This window comes from Gopherus evgoodei, chromosome 17 (assembly GCF_007399415.2).
Source record: "Gopherus evgoodei ecotype Sinaloan lineage chromosome 17, rGopEvg1_v1.p, whole genome shotgun sequence".
Lineage (NCBI taxonomy): Eukaryota > Metazoa > Chordata > Testudines > Testudinidae > Gopherus > Gopherus evgoodei.
This window is the reverse complement of record NC_044338.1, coordinates 15,771,568-15,785,099: the sequence shown is the minus strand read 5'-3', so window position 1 is coordinate 15,785,099 and position 13,532 is coordinate 15,771,568. Positions and strand designations below refer to the sequence as shown.

General features: G+C 39.2%; 1 protein-coding gene across 2 annotated transcripts in view; it reads right to left on the bottom strand.

The window, feature by feature from the left end:
* The window catches only part of CASTOR2 (cytosolic arginine sensor for mTORC1 subunit 2), a 161,764-nt gene extending 148,464 nt beyond the window's left edge, over positions 1-13,300 (bottom strand). For both annotated transcript variants that reach the window (XM_030536584.1, XM_030536585.1), the window contains exon 1: positions 12,870-13,300. In XM_030536584.1, the coding sequence (XP_030392444.1) occupies positions 12,870-12,982 (113 nt within the window). In that variant the 5' untranslated portion in view covers positions 12,983-13,300. The remainder of the gene's footprint in view (positions 1-12,869) is intronic.
* Between the last annotated feature and the right edge of the window lie 232 nt (positions 13,301-13,532).

The following is a 13,532-nucleotide window of genomic DNA, read 5'->3' as shown; positions in this document are numbered from 1 at the left end:
GGATGACATGAGAACAGAATGATTAGTAGTGTGAGATGGCAATGCTGAGCAGCCGGGTCCTGGAGAGCTGCTTAGTTATTAGGCTAAACAATGCATCACTATTATGAGCAAGTCAAATGCACTAACTGCAATTTCCTTTGAAAGCTGAGCAGTGCATGATTACACTTGTCCACTTGGAGACTCCCTGCTGGTAGTTCAGTATTCTGTTATTGTTCTGAGCACTACAGTCTTAATAGCATTTTATATAAAGCAGCCTGAAAATGTGTTCTTCATATTCAGTACATGTGATGGCAGCTGTCATCTGATACTGGGAAATGAAACATTCTCTGTCCTGAAGCACAGCTATTAGCGCCCCTACAAACACATGTTTTTGTTTGTCATTGGTCACCACCTCTCATTTCTAGATGAATCAATTTCCATTTCAAGACCATTCTGACTTTGGAAAGAGACACACTGCATGGGTGTGTTTGTAGCTTTGTTTTTTATGACTGTTGGGAAAGTTTCTGTTGTCCATTAGGGTTTCTAGCAACATCTTTCAACTCTACCTGAGTATCTCTCAAGGTGCAAGCAAAGAAGAACACAGTACTTCACTAATGAAACTGGAAGAATTAGGAATGTGAAAGAGGACAAAAAGAGGCAAGCGTTAGAACCTCAGATGGATGGTACAACAGAAAATAGAGAAGCTGTTCCCACCCCCCACGAAAATAATATTCTGTTAGAGAAAGTGTAGGAGCTGGAGACAGGACAACTCTGTTCTATTCTTGTCTCTACCACAGAGTTGTTCAGAGAGTTTTGGGAGGTCAATAACCTCCTTTATGCCTCAGTTTCCTCCTCTGTAAAGGACAGCAGTATTTCCTTACCTCTCCGAGGCACAGCGAAACATATATTTGTGATGTACCATGAGATCATCAAAGAGGTGGGGTGGGCAGAGAAGTGCAAACGTTTATTATAGTATATCATAGTGGTATCCAGAGGTCCCAATCAGGGTCTCATTGTATGGGTTCTGTACAAACACATAGGTTTAAAAGCATTATTATTTAAGCTTTCCTCCCACTTTTAAGTTACTCCTACAAGAGGCTGCAGAAAATATCATCTTTGCAGTTTCCTTCATCGACAACTGTGTGAGTGTTCCTCATTCTGGGTCTTCATCATTCATTGCATTGCATGTTGCAGGTTGAGAAGTATTCTTTAGCCAGCAGGCAACATTTTCAACATATTTAAGTGATTTAGGAGTCTAAGTCCATTTTTCAAAAGTGACAGGCACATTGGAGCCTAAGTCCCACTGCCTTTCAAGGAATCTTAGGGTCAAGTGTCTTTTTGAAATGGGACCTGGTTGTTATTGAAAATTTTGCCTTATGCCTCTCAGTTAGTTTGATATAAAATGAACATTAAAATGTTATCAATACCAGGTTTTCTTCCCACTAAAGATTTGACAAGTGCTTAAAGCACATTTTAAACTTTATTTTGTACAAGAGTCATTTAAGTAGCAGAACAAAATCCTTTCATTGTCCTTTTCCTTATGTTCGTCCTGCACAAAATGTATCATCAAGAGTTTGTTTAAACACAAAAAAAAAACAAAAAAAAAAACACACCCAAGTACTGATCCAGTGTATTTTGTAGCTCTCTTGGTGAGTTTGCCAAATAGGTTTTCTTTCTCTTTTAAGATTGCACTATTTGTCTCTACTGGATTTTTTTTTTTTAAACAAGAAAGTAGTGAAGAAACGCAATACTCAAATCATAATACTAGTAACACTGACAGGTATGTAGGTAGGTGTCAAGAAAACATCCTTCTTACAATTCTAGCAAAGCACAACCTCTATCAACATATGCGGTAGAGCCTAATCAGCAACACAGGCAAACGAGGTTGTAGCCTAGGACAGCTAACAACTGTGAACATCTAGAAACCCACTTATGCCATTTTAGTAGAGTTTTAAAAAAAAAACATTGCAGTACTGTTCTAATCACTGGGAATGATTTAACTGGAAAGCAGATGAATAGTGATGTGCCATAAAACACTGTCAAATGTGGTTTGACACCTCAAACTACTATAAACAATGAGGAAAAATCAAAGTTAAAGCTTATGCTCAAGTACGTATACACACCATGCACAGTGTTCTGCATTTATTATGCCTCGCATTTGGCACTATTTTTCCCATTCATGGCTTTCTTTAATAGCCTCTCTCTAAAGGCCATTGATCACATTCACAATCTGAAGCCCATTCAAATAGCCACTTTGCTTCATGGGACCATTAAAATCAAGTAATAAGTGATCCGTCACTGATCATATAGTTTGGGGACCTTTTCATATTTAAATTATTGTCTAATGGATGGATCTGACCTCCACCAAAATTAACAGGAGTCTTTTCAATGAGCGCAGGCTCAGGCCTTTAATGAACCAACATGAGTTCCTAAATTGTAGGGCTGGAAGACTCCTTGTGCATCATTCATTCCAGGCCCCTTTCCAATAATTGCACAAAGGGGATGCAAGCAGAGTTTTACTGAGCTGTGACAGCTTCTGAACTACTGATTTGTAGAGTGACAATAATATTCAAACCCTTTCCTTAAAGAATCTTATCCTTTGTTTGGCACAAGGCTTTCCCAGCCATAGAATTACAGAAGTGCAGAACTGGAAGGGATCTCACTAGATCATCTAGACCAGTGTTTTTCAACCTTTCTGACAGCAGGGACTGGCTTGCTGCCTTCCTAAACTGTCAGGGTGATCTCACAGACTGGCTATGGGGGAAACACTGATTTCTAGTGCAGTCCTCTGCACTCATGACAGGATTCAATAATAACTAGACCACCCCGACGGGTGTTTGTCTAACCTGTTCTTAAAAGAACCCAATGATGGAGGTTCCACAACTTCTGGAGGCAATTTGTTCTAGTTTTTAACTACCCTGACAGTTGGGAAGATTTTCTTAAAGTCCAACCTAAACAGTCCTTGCTGCCAATTAAGCCCATTGCTTCTTGTCCTAGCCTCAGAGGTTATGGAGAAAAAATCTTCACCTTCCTCCTTGTAACAACCTTTTATGTACTTGAAAACTGTTCTGTCCCTTCTCAGTCTTCTCCAGACTAAACAAACCCAGTTTTTTTAATCTTCCCTCAGAGCTCATGTTTTCTAGACCTTTAATCATTTTTGTTGCTCTTCTCTGGACTTTGTCCAAATTTGTCCACATCTTTCTTGAAATGTGGTGCCCAGAACTGGAGACAATAGTCCACTTGAGTCCTAATTAGTGCAGAGTAAAGTGGAAGAATTACTTCTTGTCCTGTTTACCAACTCCTGCTGATACATCCCAGAAGGATATTCGTGTTTTTTGCAACAGTGTTACATTGATTACTCTCATTTAGCTTGTGATTCACCTCAAGGAGACCGAATGCCTACACAAGAAGTACAATAACCACCAAGAAACATGTGAACATGGAGTAGCTTGTTTCCAATAGAAAAACTAAGGAGAGCATTCTCTGTGAAGTGTAGTTTCAACACTTGACTGTTAGCGTAGTAGGGACAGGGTTTCAAGTAGTTTGCATTAACCAAAGGATAATTATTAATGATGGGCATACCATTGCAGAGCCAAACCAAGATAGAATAGGACGTAGTGCAGACATCATATTTGCTGCTAAATTACATCAAATACATAAATAGAACTTCCAAGGAAGGGTTAACTAGTTAGTTTGGCTAATATTGTGGTCAACTGCAGTAAGAAAAAAACAGTATAGACCCTTTCCAAGTTGTAATCAATCAATCTGCATAATATGAGTGAGACAGAGATAACATTTACCCCTATTTCACAGGTACGGAAACAGACACAGACCCTCTGCACCAGAGCTCTGTCCCAAAGCTCCTTTATACTAGTCCAATGCCCAAGAAGCTAAGGCCTGAGCTGACCTCTGGTTTAAGACAGCAGCCTTGAAAATACTCTGTAGCATATGCTAGTTTTTCAACAGCTTAGGAACTAGAGTCATGCAAAACCATCATAAGGAAACTCAAAGGCCCGAAAAACTATGAAGAAGGCAGCTTCCCCTCCCCATTCTTATACCTCCAGCCTTGCTTTGATATTCCATTTCCAAAGTCAACGGTTAAGTTGTGTAATCTCAGCTGTAAAATATTTTTGCATTTTTAATGGAGATTAACAGTCATACTTAATGATACTGGATGGAAAGTAACACCAAGTGAAACAAACATCCAGTGATAACAAGAACATCTCAATATGCCTGTGTGATAACAGGGAACCACACACAGCTCAAAGTTACATTAAAGTTAACTTCTACTTTTTCGAATAGCATTTTGTATGGAGAAAGTCAGACTCCAGACCTGGAGCTGGTACAACAGCACTAGATCCCAAGGTATCAAGATTCCACTACGGGATTCACTTTCAAAGTCCTGAGTTGAGACTAAGTGGTTCTGAGACGTTTATGCTGATCAATTTGGCTAAACCTGTACCTCGTCACTGTTTTTTCCAGGAAAACAATCAAGTCAGGTGCCAGGTCAACCCACATTCTCTCTAACCTCCTCGGCAGTCAATTGATATGACTCTGCTCAGTACTTTCAGAGAGATTTGTTCATGGCAGTCATCAAGCCATCAGAATATTATGACATCTGCATGTCAGTCAGATACAAAGCAAAAAGAAAAAATATTTCCTACATCATATGAAAAGGTGTAAGTATAGATTCAATGAAACAACTACACTTTGTGAATTACTAGGCCTCTCTGATTCATCCTTTGTTCTGGGAATCATGTGCTGCCTTTGCAGGTAGATGGTCATCAGGATTCTCATTTTTCTATCCCATTACTAACTACCATCTTCCTACACACAATGTAGTTAATCCCAGCTCCACACTGCACTGCAGAAATCCAGAAGAATGTGTCAATTTTATGCACAGGGAAGCATTTTCAGTCTCCGCTGATACTGCTAACTTTTGCCCCCAAATTTAGGCCTGTCTAGAAATACAAATACAAAATGTACTGACGTTTCAATGTATCTTTCTTTGGTCCACAGACAGCTAAGTAAGTATTTTTAAAGGCCTTGCCTCTAACTCTCACCCACAGTATAACCGTACGCAGCTTTAGGAGAGAACTAGCTAAGTGTGCACAACTTCACACATAAGCGAGCCAGAAACGCTGTTTAAGACATGGTCTGGCTTGTGAACAAGACCAGGGGACAAGAGTTCCTCTCTACCTTAAATAGTCATATGGCTCCCTCCCCATAGAATCTAAGCACATCTCAGTCTTTAATGTATTCATCTTCACAGCACTCCTGTGCTATCAGTCCCATTTTACAGATGGCGGACTAAGGCCCAGAGAGACTGAAGACCAGACTTCTAAATCATCTGAAAGTTCATACAGTCACTTAGTGGGATTTTCCAAAGTGCCTCGGTGCTGAACTTCCATTGATTTCAAATGAATTTTAGATGCCTAAATACCTTGAAAAATCTGGCACTAGGTTAGTTGCCCGAGGTCACGCAGAAGTCTGTGGCAGAATAGAAGACTGAAGCTGGGTTCTAAATTGATACCCTGACCAATGGACAGTCCTTCCTCCACCTAAAACTGGGAGGAATATTCAGGTGTCTCTGTGACCAAGATCCTTTGGCACATGCTGCTATTTTGAAAAACCCTGGGTCAGAAAAGACAGTGACATTGCCCCAGATACAGTTTTATAAAGCCTATACATTCTTTACAACTTGTTACATTCAGAGACAGACAGCCACACCTGAGTTTTAACTGGCTTACCCACCTCCCAACTTGTAAATGTTCCTATTTTTAGTATTAATACCTGTGAATCCCGAGACTGATAGAACCAGCAAGAACCTCTAGGTTCTGAAATTCCACTGAGAGCAAGTAAACCAATTTAAAAACAAATAAAAAAAAATCAACCCACCTATTTCAGTACTTTATAAGGAAGACTTTAAAGTTACATTTTATAACTTAGCTGGCACTATTTTGGATACACAGTTACAGAAAATCTCTAGCAGAGGTGCCCAAACTTTGCAACGAGAAAAATACCCACAATGCATTTGGAATTACATTTATTAAAAAACAAATCTACACATATATAAGCAGCTTTTTCTTATCTTCCTTGACACCTCAGTACAGATTGATTGTGGAGTTCACTGACAATGACAGCCTGCAATTCCTCGGTCCCTCCCGACATCTCCCTGCAGTTATATAGTGTTTCATATTAGTCTGCATCTTAAATGGAGCTTTGCAGTCATGTTAAGCTTACTCAATTGGTCTGTCATGACTGAAGCATGCTGGCTTTCTGCCCATCAAGACAGGCAGGTCCTTAGAGATTTCTATAATACCGTAAGTTAGTTCACCAAAGACATCCCAAAAATGGTTCCAAATAGTTTGACTACTGCATGAATCTAGACTTCATCATTTCTAGATTCTACCAGCTTGAGCTAAACAGCACTTTTGACACCTCAACATTATCAGCACAAGCCTTCTAAGATGGACTGCTTCTAAACTGCAAGCTTTAATTTAATATTTAGTTACATATATTTAACAGATGAAAGTGAGGAAGTGAATTCTGGCCTGTAAGGCATTAATGGCTTTATTTGGATGGCAGAATAAATCTTTGTATCAAGCAGTACAAGATGATTATACATACATCAAACCTCAAAAGTGAACTTAGTTGCCATAGCCAGTACACTAAGTTTTGCATAGAAGATCTGGAACGAACAGGAAATTAGATCTCTTTTGCAACCAAACAATCTTTAGTGCCTTTATGCTATAATGAAACATGTTTGTCAATTGTTTTCTCTCTTAATAACGATATCTTCTAATTAGTTACACAAAAGCGAGCTGAGCTCTGGAAAAGAAAGATCTTTCTACTTAGAAATGATAACTGCTACTTACAAGCTTTGCTCTGTTGATTTTAAACTGAAATGAATAGAGTTATTTTGTCACTAACATTCTTGTTGTGTAATTCTTCCTTTACCAGCATTCAATTATCAGCAGATCAGAGCTGGAGTTTGTTTATTGCCAACATTAGTAAAAGAACAAATCTGTGCTGTGTTTCCTCTGAAAAAAGAAATGGCAATGTTTGTCCAAAGGTATTAAAACAGTAACACTGAGGCAATCAAGATTAGTAGGAAATGAGGCATTAAATAAATGTATTAGTATGCCCAGCAGGTAATTCCACTGTAAAAAAACAGAATGGTTTATATTTTTATAAAACAGAAATGGGATATTGTCAAATAGGTCTAGGCCTTAAAAACCGGACCTAATCAAAACTACAATACATTGAGGGAATATCCTGTTGATTCTAAAAAACAAACAACTTGACAACATTGTCACTAAGAAGTCGTGATAAAAACACGACAGTCACAGTTCATGTAAGAGACAGGATGGGTGAGGTAGTATCTTTTATTGGACCAACTTCTGTTGGTGAGAGAAACACACTTTTGAGCTTACACCCAGCTCTTCTTCCAGTCTGGGAAACTAAGGCCATGTCTACATTACTGCCTATGTCGGCAAAACGTATCTCATTCAAGGGTGTGAATATTGCACCATCCCGGAGCGACATAAGTTACACCGACATAGGCAGTCGTGTACACAGTGCTATGTCAGCCGGCGAGCTTCTCTCGCAGACATAGCTTATGCTGCATCGCTATAGAGTGTCTTCACCAGATGTGTTGCAATGGCGTAGCTGTATCAGCACAGCTGTGCCACTTCAACGCTGTACAGGTAGACATGGCTTAACCCAGAATGTCACTGCTAAATACAAGGTGGAACAGATTATTTAGCATAAGTAGTTAACATACATTTTAAGAGACATTTCAAGGTGAAGTGTCCTGTTAACATCCCTCCAGTCACAGGAAGGAAAGGAAAGGGGAGGGAGCAGCTGAAAGAAGGGGTTATTAGTGGGTTACAGATTGTTGCAATAAGTCATAAATCCAGCATCTCTTTTCAGTCCACGATAAGTTATACAATATTGTTGTTCTGTTGCTGAAGACTCAGACATCCAATCAGCAGAGGGAGCAGCTAGAAATCAGAAGAGATTATATTTTTCTTCATTTACACACACGCACAAACACACACACCTGTCATAAGCAGATTGTAAAGGTTTAATGTTTCTTGTACCCACAGACTGGTTTATTTCACTCTTCACTACTTAACCTTGGCAGTAGAAAATCAGGCAACTGATGGGTTTAGAAATCTTTACAGAGACTCAATAAAATTAATCCCATCAATGTTACCTACCTCATCTCAAACTCATTTTTCTTCTGGTCTCTCTCATTTTTGCATTTGGGAGCTGTCTTGCATGGCCAATGTCTCAGATGAGGGGTTTGGCAGGGTAAAAGATCATCTTATGCTTACTTCACCCCTCCTGAAAAACCAGCACCCGTGAATCATCTTTTTAATTAGCCGTTTGACAACTCCGAAGGGATGAGGTACATGTTGACCTATTGACCCCAGAAAGTTGATAGCGTGAAACACTGGTCAGAAGCCACAAATATCAAGAGCAATAAAAGATATGTAGACACATACGTATAGTACACACACATTATATATAAACTCTCAAGACATGGTAAAATTGCATTGGATCATGAATGATAAGAAGGGAAGGACTTATCAGACTAATCATCATGATTCCAGGATGAATCTTTGCTCAAAAGGTTTGGGAGACACCCACCACCACGGCCCTCATTCCTAGATGTCTCACAGGACTCAAACTCAACTCTGTGATTCTATTTTTAAAACTCATTCAAAAGACATTACCTTCCTTGCTAGCGCTTAGAGTGGGTATTTAGATTCTAACTCCTGGACAGGAGAGGAGGATGTAATTAGAACATCTGAATCAAGAGGAAAGCGAAGGTGAAGAACGGGGCAACGTATCAGCCAGTGAATAGGATTTATTAAACTGAAAGCCCTCCTATAAGTCACTCATGGTGCATCACCTCATTGTAAGGAACAGTTTAATTTTTACCACCGCAGCAGGAATAGGAGATGGAGGTGGGGTGTATTTTGGTGCTGGTGGAATAGGAGCTGCTCTTTATACAGCACCACACAGGTAAACGTGCATGGTGCTTTGCAGACATACAAGAAACCAGCTCCCCAAAGAGTTCGCACTTGAAAAAGACAACATGCACAAAAAGAAAGAGGGGGAAAGGGTGCAATATTAAAACTAAGTGATTTAGCAATGGTGGTGGTGATTTTTGCAGCACCCAAAAGCATGTTGTGTGCTTTACAGAGTACAAACAGAGAAAGTTCCTGCCTTCGAGAAGTTTACAAGAGAAATTTAGACACAATTGGGCTTGGGAGACTTCAGGTTTTTTTGGTTTTATAATTTTGATGAATAATATTGATGTTTATTATTAAGCTTTTTAAAAAAAAGATTTGTCTTGATAGAAATTTTCACAGTTGCACAAAAGTATGGCTTTTAAACATTTTTTAATTTTTAGCAATTTACATTTTCAGAGTTGTGGAAAATTACTGGCGGGAGATCAGACAATAGGAAAGATCAGAAAATAATTATTTAAATACAGTAGACACAGATTCAAACAGTTCAACTTTTATAACCATTAACACAGAAATTGTCAACTACACAAGTAAATACTCTGAAAGCAAACTAAGAAATTTTCAAGCAGCATTTTTCTTACTTTACCTATCTGCAAATTCTGATAATCATTGATAGAAATATTTTTTTCATTGGTGTGTGTGTGTACGGTGCAATTAATGTTTACCAACAAAAAACCTAATTCTTCCAAGCCTAGACCTGATGCAAAAAAGAGAACAGCAAACAATGGGAGAAAATTGTGATGATCTCAGTTCTGGTATGTGCAGATCTCAACTGTGCCATTAAAAATACATGATCCATATCTTCAGCTGGTGTGAATCCCTGTAAGTCTACCAACTTCATTGCAGTGCACCGATTTATACCAATTACAAATCTGGCTCATATTTCAATGTAGCTCCATTGAAGACAGCAGGCCTAAGGAGATTAATATCAACTGAGGACCTGGCTCTTAGAAATATTTTCACACTGTATTTTATCTGAGAGTTTTGCTGTTATTTATCCTTTGCCCATCTGCCATTTCAAAATTAACATTTGCTAATTTTAAAACAACTTACTAAAAAAAAAAAAAAAAAAAAAAAAAAGGCCTGCCTCAGTTAATCCCATGTTCAGACTGGGTCTCACTCTTTCCTTTCATTAACTGCCTTCTTACTCATAGCCGTCAGATTACTTCCACGGTTACTTCTTTTTAAAAATAAATGTGTTTACTGTAATGTGAGCTCAAGTAAAAGAATAATGGATGAAGGCATGAGAACTAGGATGGGCTACAAGTGGGTCAGATGTATGCTTCAGAATTCACCACCGTTCACTCATCTTCCCCCAGAATGAGAATCTAACTGAGAGGCAGTCTGAAGAACTCAAAACTACTGATCTCAGGATATTGATCATTTCATACAAGGTCCCTGGCTCAAATCCATCCCAGACCAATGTGTACCAAAAGTCATCACCGCTTAACAGCAATATAGCAGCAAAGGTGAAGACTCTGAAGTCTCAATGGACACATACACAGATAGCAAAGGCTACCACAGCAACTGGCACCTTTAATATCTCTGCACAAAGACTTAATGGGTGTGGAGGTTCAATTCCCTACTCATCCTCCAGATTGGTCGCTCCAAAATGAGGTTCAGTAACACTAATAGGAAGAAGTAGGAACTCTGTCCTGTGGGTAAGTAGAGAGCTTTGGGCTCATAATCATCAAGCCACCATCATGTTCACCTTCAAGAAGATCAGAACAGGGAGAGGAAGTGTGTTGATAGATCAACCCAGTTATCTGCTCCCACTTTCATGCCTGATCCTTCATTGTGAGGGCTACCTCCATAAGAACAGAAGCTCCTTGTGGCAAGGACCGTGGTTTCCTAAGCACCTGTGAAGCATGGTAACAGTATACAGAAAACACTACTTAAGGAGTGCGTCACCAGAAGATTGACATTACACTGCCGCCACCTTCTATTCCTAAATCCCTACCAACAGCAGCAATATGTGTATTAAAAAAAGAGGGAATAAATGAAATCTTTTAAAAAACAAAGCATAAAATCCTCCTCAAGCAGAGTTTTGACCCTGAGAAGTAACACGTGCCAGAGACTCCATCAAGATTCTTAGGGACTTTGCTATTGCTTCTAATTATACTTGGAAGGTGCTCCAATACCATAGTGATGGGCAACAGTATGAAACCTGCAGGCTGATAAAGTACAACCCAAATGCAAGATACAGTACTGCACACACATGCAAGAGACATATATTGCAACCCTAGATCTATTCATGGTTGCCAAATTTTGTGGACAAGAAATGTAACTTCAAGCTGGAAGACAACTGGACAATCTTTGAACTTGAAAAAGAATCTGTTTGTTAGGAGCCACAGATTTAAAGGTTCAAAATGTTGACTTTAACATAACATAAAGGAATTAATAATAATAATACCTCACTCACCTTTTCTATCTAATCTCTGGGACTAACAGGGCTACAACAACACTGCATACAACAATGGAAGACTTTAATGCTGACATGAAGCATCAGAAAACAGTGACTTGATTAGCAATTAAATGGAACAAAGGTTAGCAGTCCCTTTTAATTAGTAATGAAACTGTACATTAAAAAAGACATTTAAGATTTCAGCCTTTAATACCCTGTTGAGTATTCAGAGGCAGCAGTAAACAAGGTGCTGGTATACATTACACTGCAAACAATGCCAGGGTTGAGCCAATTGGGATGAGCCACAAATCAGAGTGAAATTTCAATGCAAGAAGTTTAACTGTAAGAGATAAGGGACTGCAATCAAATTACACCACAAACAGATCCATTTATCCCTAAGCATTACTGAAGAGAGCAGATTGCATTACAGAACGGAACGAAACCATTTAGAAAAATAATGCTAACTTATTCTCTCTCCTCTTGCCTGCAAAAGTCCCCTGTCTTTAAATATAAATGCTATTTGGGATGATTCAGTGAAGAGAAGTGAAACAAATTATCAGGCTCAGAAAACTGAAAAAGAGTTTGGGTTATTTACCTCCCATTCTATCCATGTAAACCAACAAATGTCAACAACCTGACTATATTTTTATATAGATATAGTATGCATTTGAAATTCAAATTGTTTTTCCTCTGAGGCACCTTGGCAGAATACACATGCATTTTTATAGACTGGCCAAAATAATAAGAAAAAAATATTCTCACACACTGCCTGCCACTGCATTTTTTCCCCTTAAGATACCTCTCACAAACCACAATGCTTAACAAATAAATAATAAAATACAAGACTGTAATATTGCAACAATGCATGCTCTTCAATCTCTTCTTTCTCCAGAGTACTCAGTATTTAAAAGCACCCTTAAAAGAGCAAATCGTGTAAGGGGTGTTTGTTTTAAGTAAGTGCTGGGGAAAACAAAAAACAAAAAAAATCCCACTCCACTCCTCCTGCTTCTGCTCTCGTCTTTGTCGTCCAGACCGATTGCTTTTTTAAAATTTACTTTTCTTTAAATTAAAAAACAAACTTTCCATGGCCTCTCTCCTCCCCCCGCACATTCCCCACACCTGTTTTCATTCATCCATTCATTTAGAAGGAGCAGCTCCCAGGCGACATATGCATGTTAAAAGAACAAAACAAGGGGACAGACAGACTGAGGTTTTCTTTCAAAAGATATATTAAAAAAAAGCAAAGAAAAAATAAAATAAAACACCCCCCCCAACGTTTGGAGACAAGGAAGAAAAAAAAATGCAAAGGAACCAAGTTGTTTTCCACCTCCCTCCTCCCCTCGCTAGCCTGGCTTCTGCAATGGAATTAGCCACGGGAATGTGATCTCACTTGCAGCCTCTTTTATCTTTCATTTTGCTCCCCTTATTTATCTGGCACTTACCTGGTCTTGGAGGAAAGGAAAGCAAGTTTGATTAATCCATAGGTAAACAACTGGATGCTCTCCTTGGCTATGCTGGCTACTTTGAGCCTGTGCTCTAAAATGTGCAGCTCCATCTTTTCCTTTTTCTCATTTGTAGTTCATCTATGTTGGGGGTAATTTTTTTTATTATTAATAATTTTTTTTTAATTGGAGGTTTTTTTAAAAATTAATTTTCTTCTTCTCCCCCTTTAAGACTCCAGGAAAGGGGAGGGAGCGGGGGGGGGGTGGGAGAAACCGATGTGAAAGTTAGAAAGAGATCTAAAGCGAGAGAAAACGGGGAGAGGGGGAAGCTAAGCAAGGGACTAGAGGCAAAAGGAGTTAAGGGAGCTCAGAGGCAGCAAAAGCTCCAGAGTGCAGAAAGCAGCTGGTGTTACAGTGTAACAAACAACTTGCCACTCAAATTGACCTCCACTGGGCATGCGCTCTCCGGTTGGTGCATGCTGGGAGTTGTAGTCCATTGGGGGAGGGACCTGTAGCCTCGGGCTTCCATGGGTTTAATACGGACCAAGCGCGAAGAGGTCTCATGGTTTTTTTCAGACCTCCCAACGGAGTTACCGCGGGAAGTGTGTTTGAGTTTTATTCTGTGGCAGTTTTGGAAGCATCTTCCCCTAGGTTTTGCTGTAC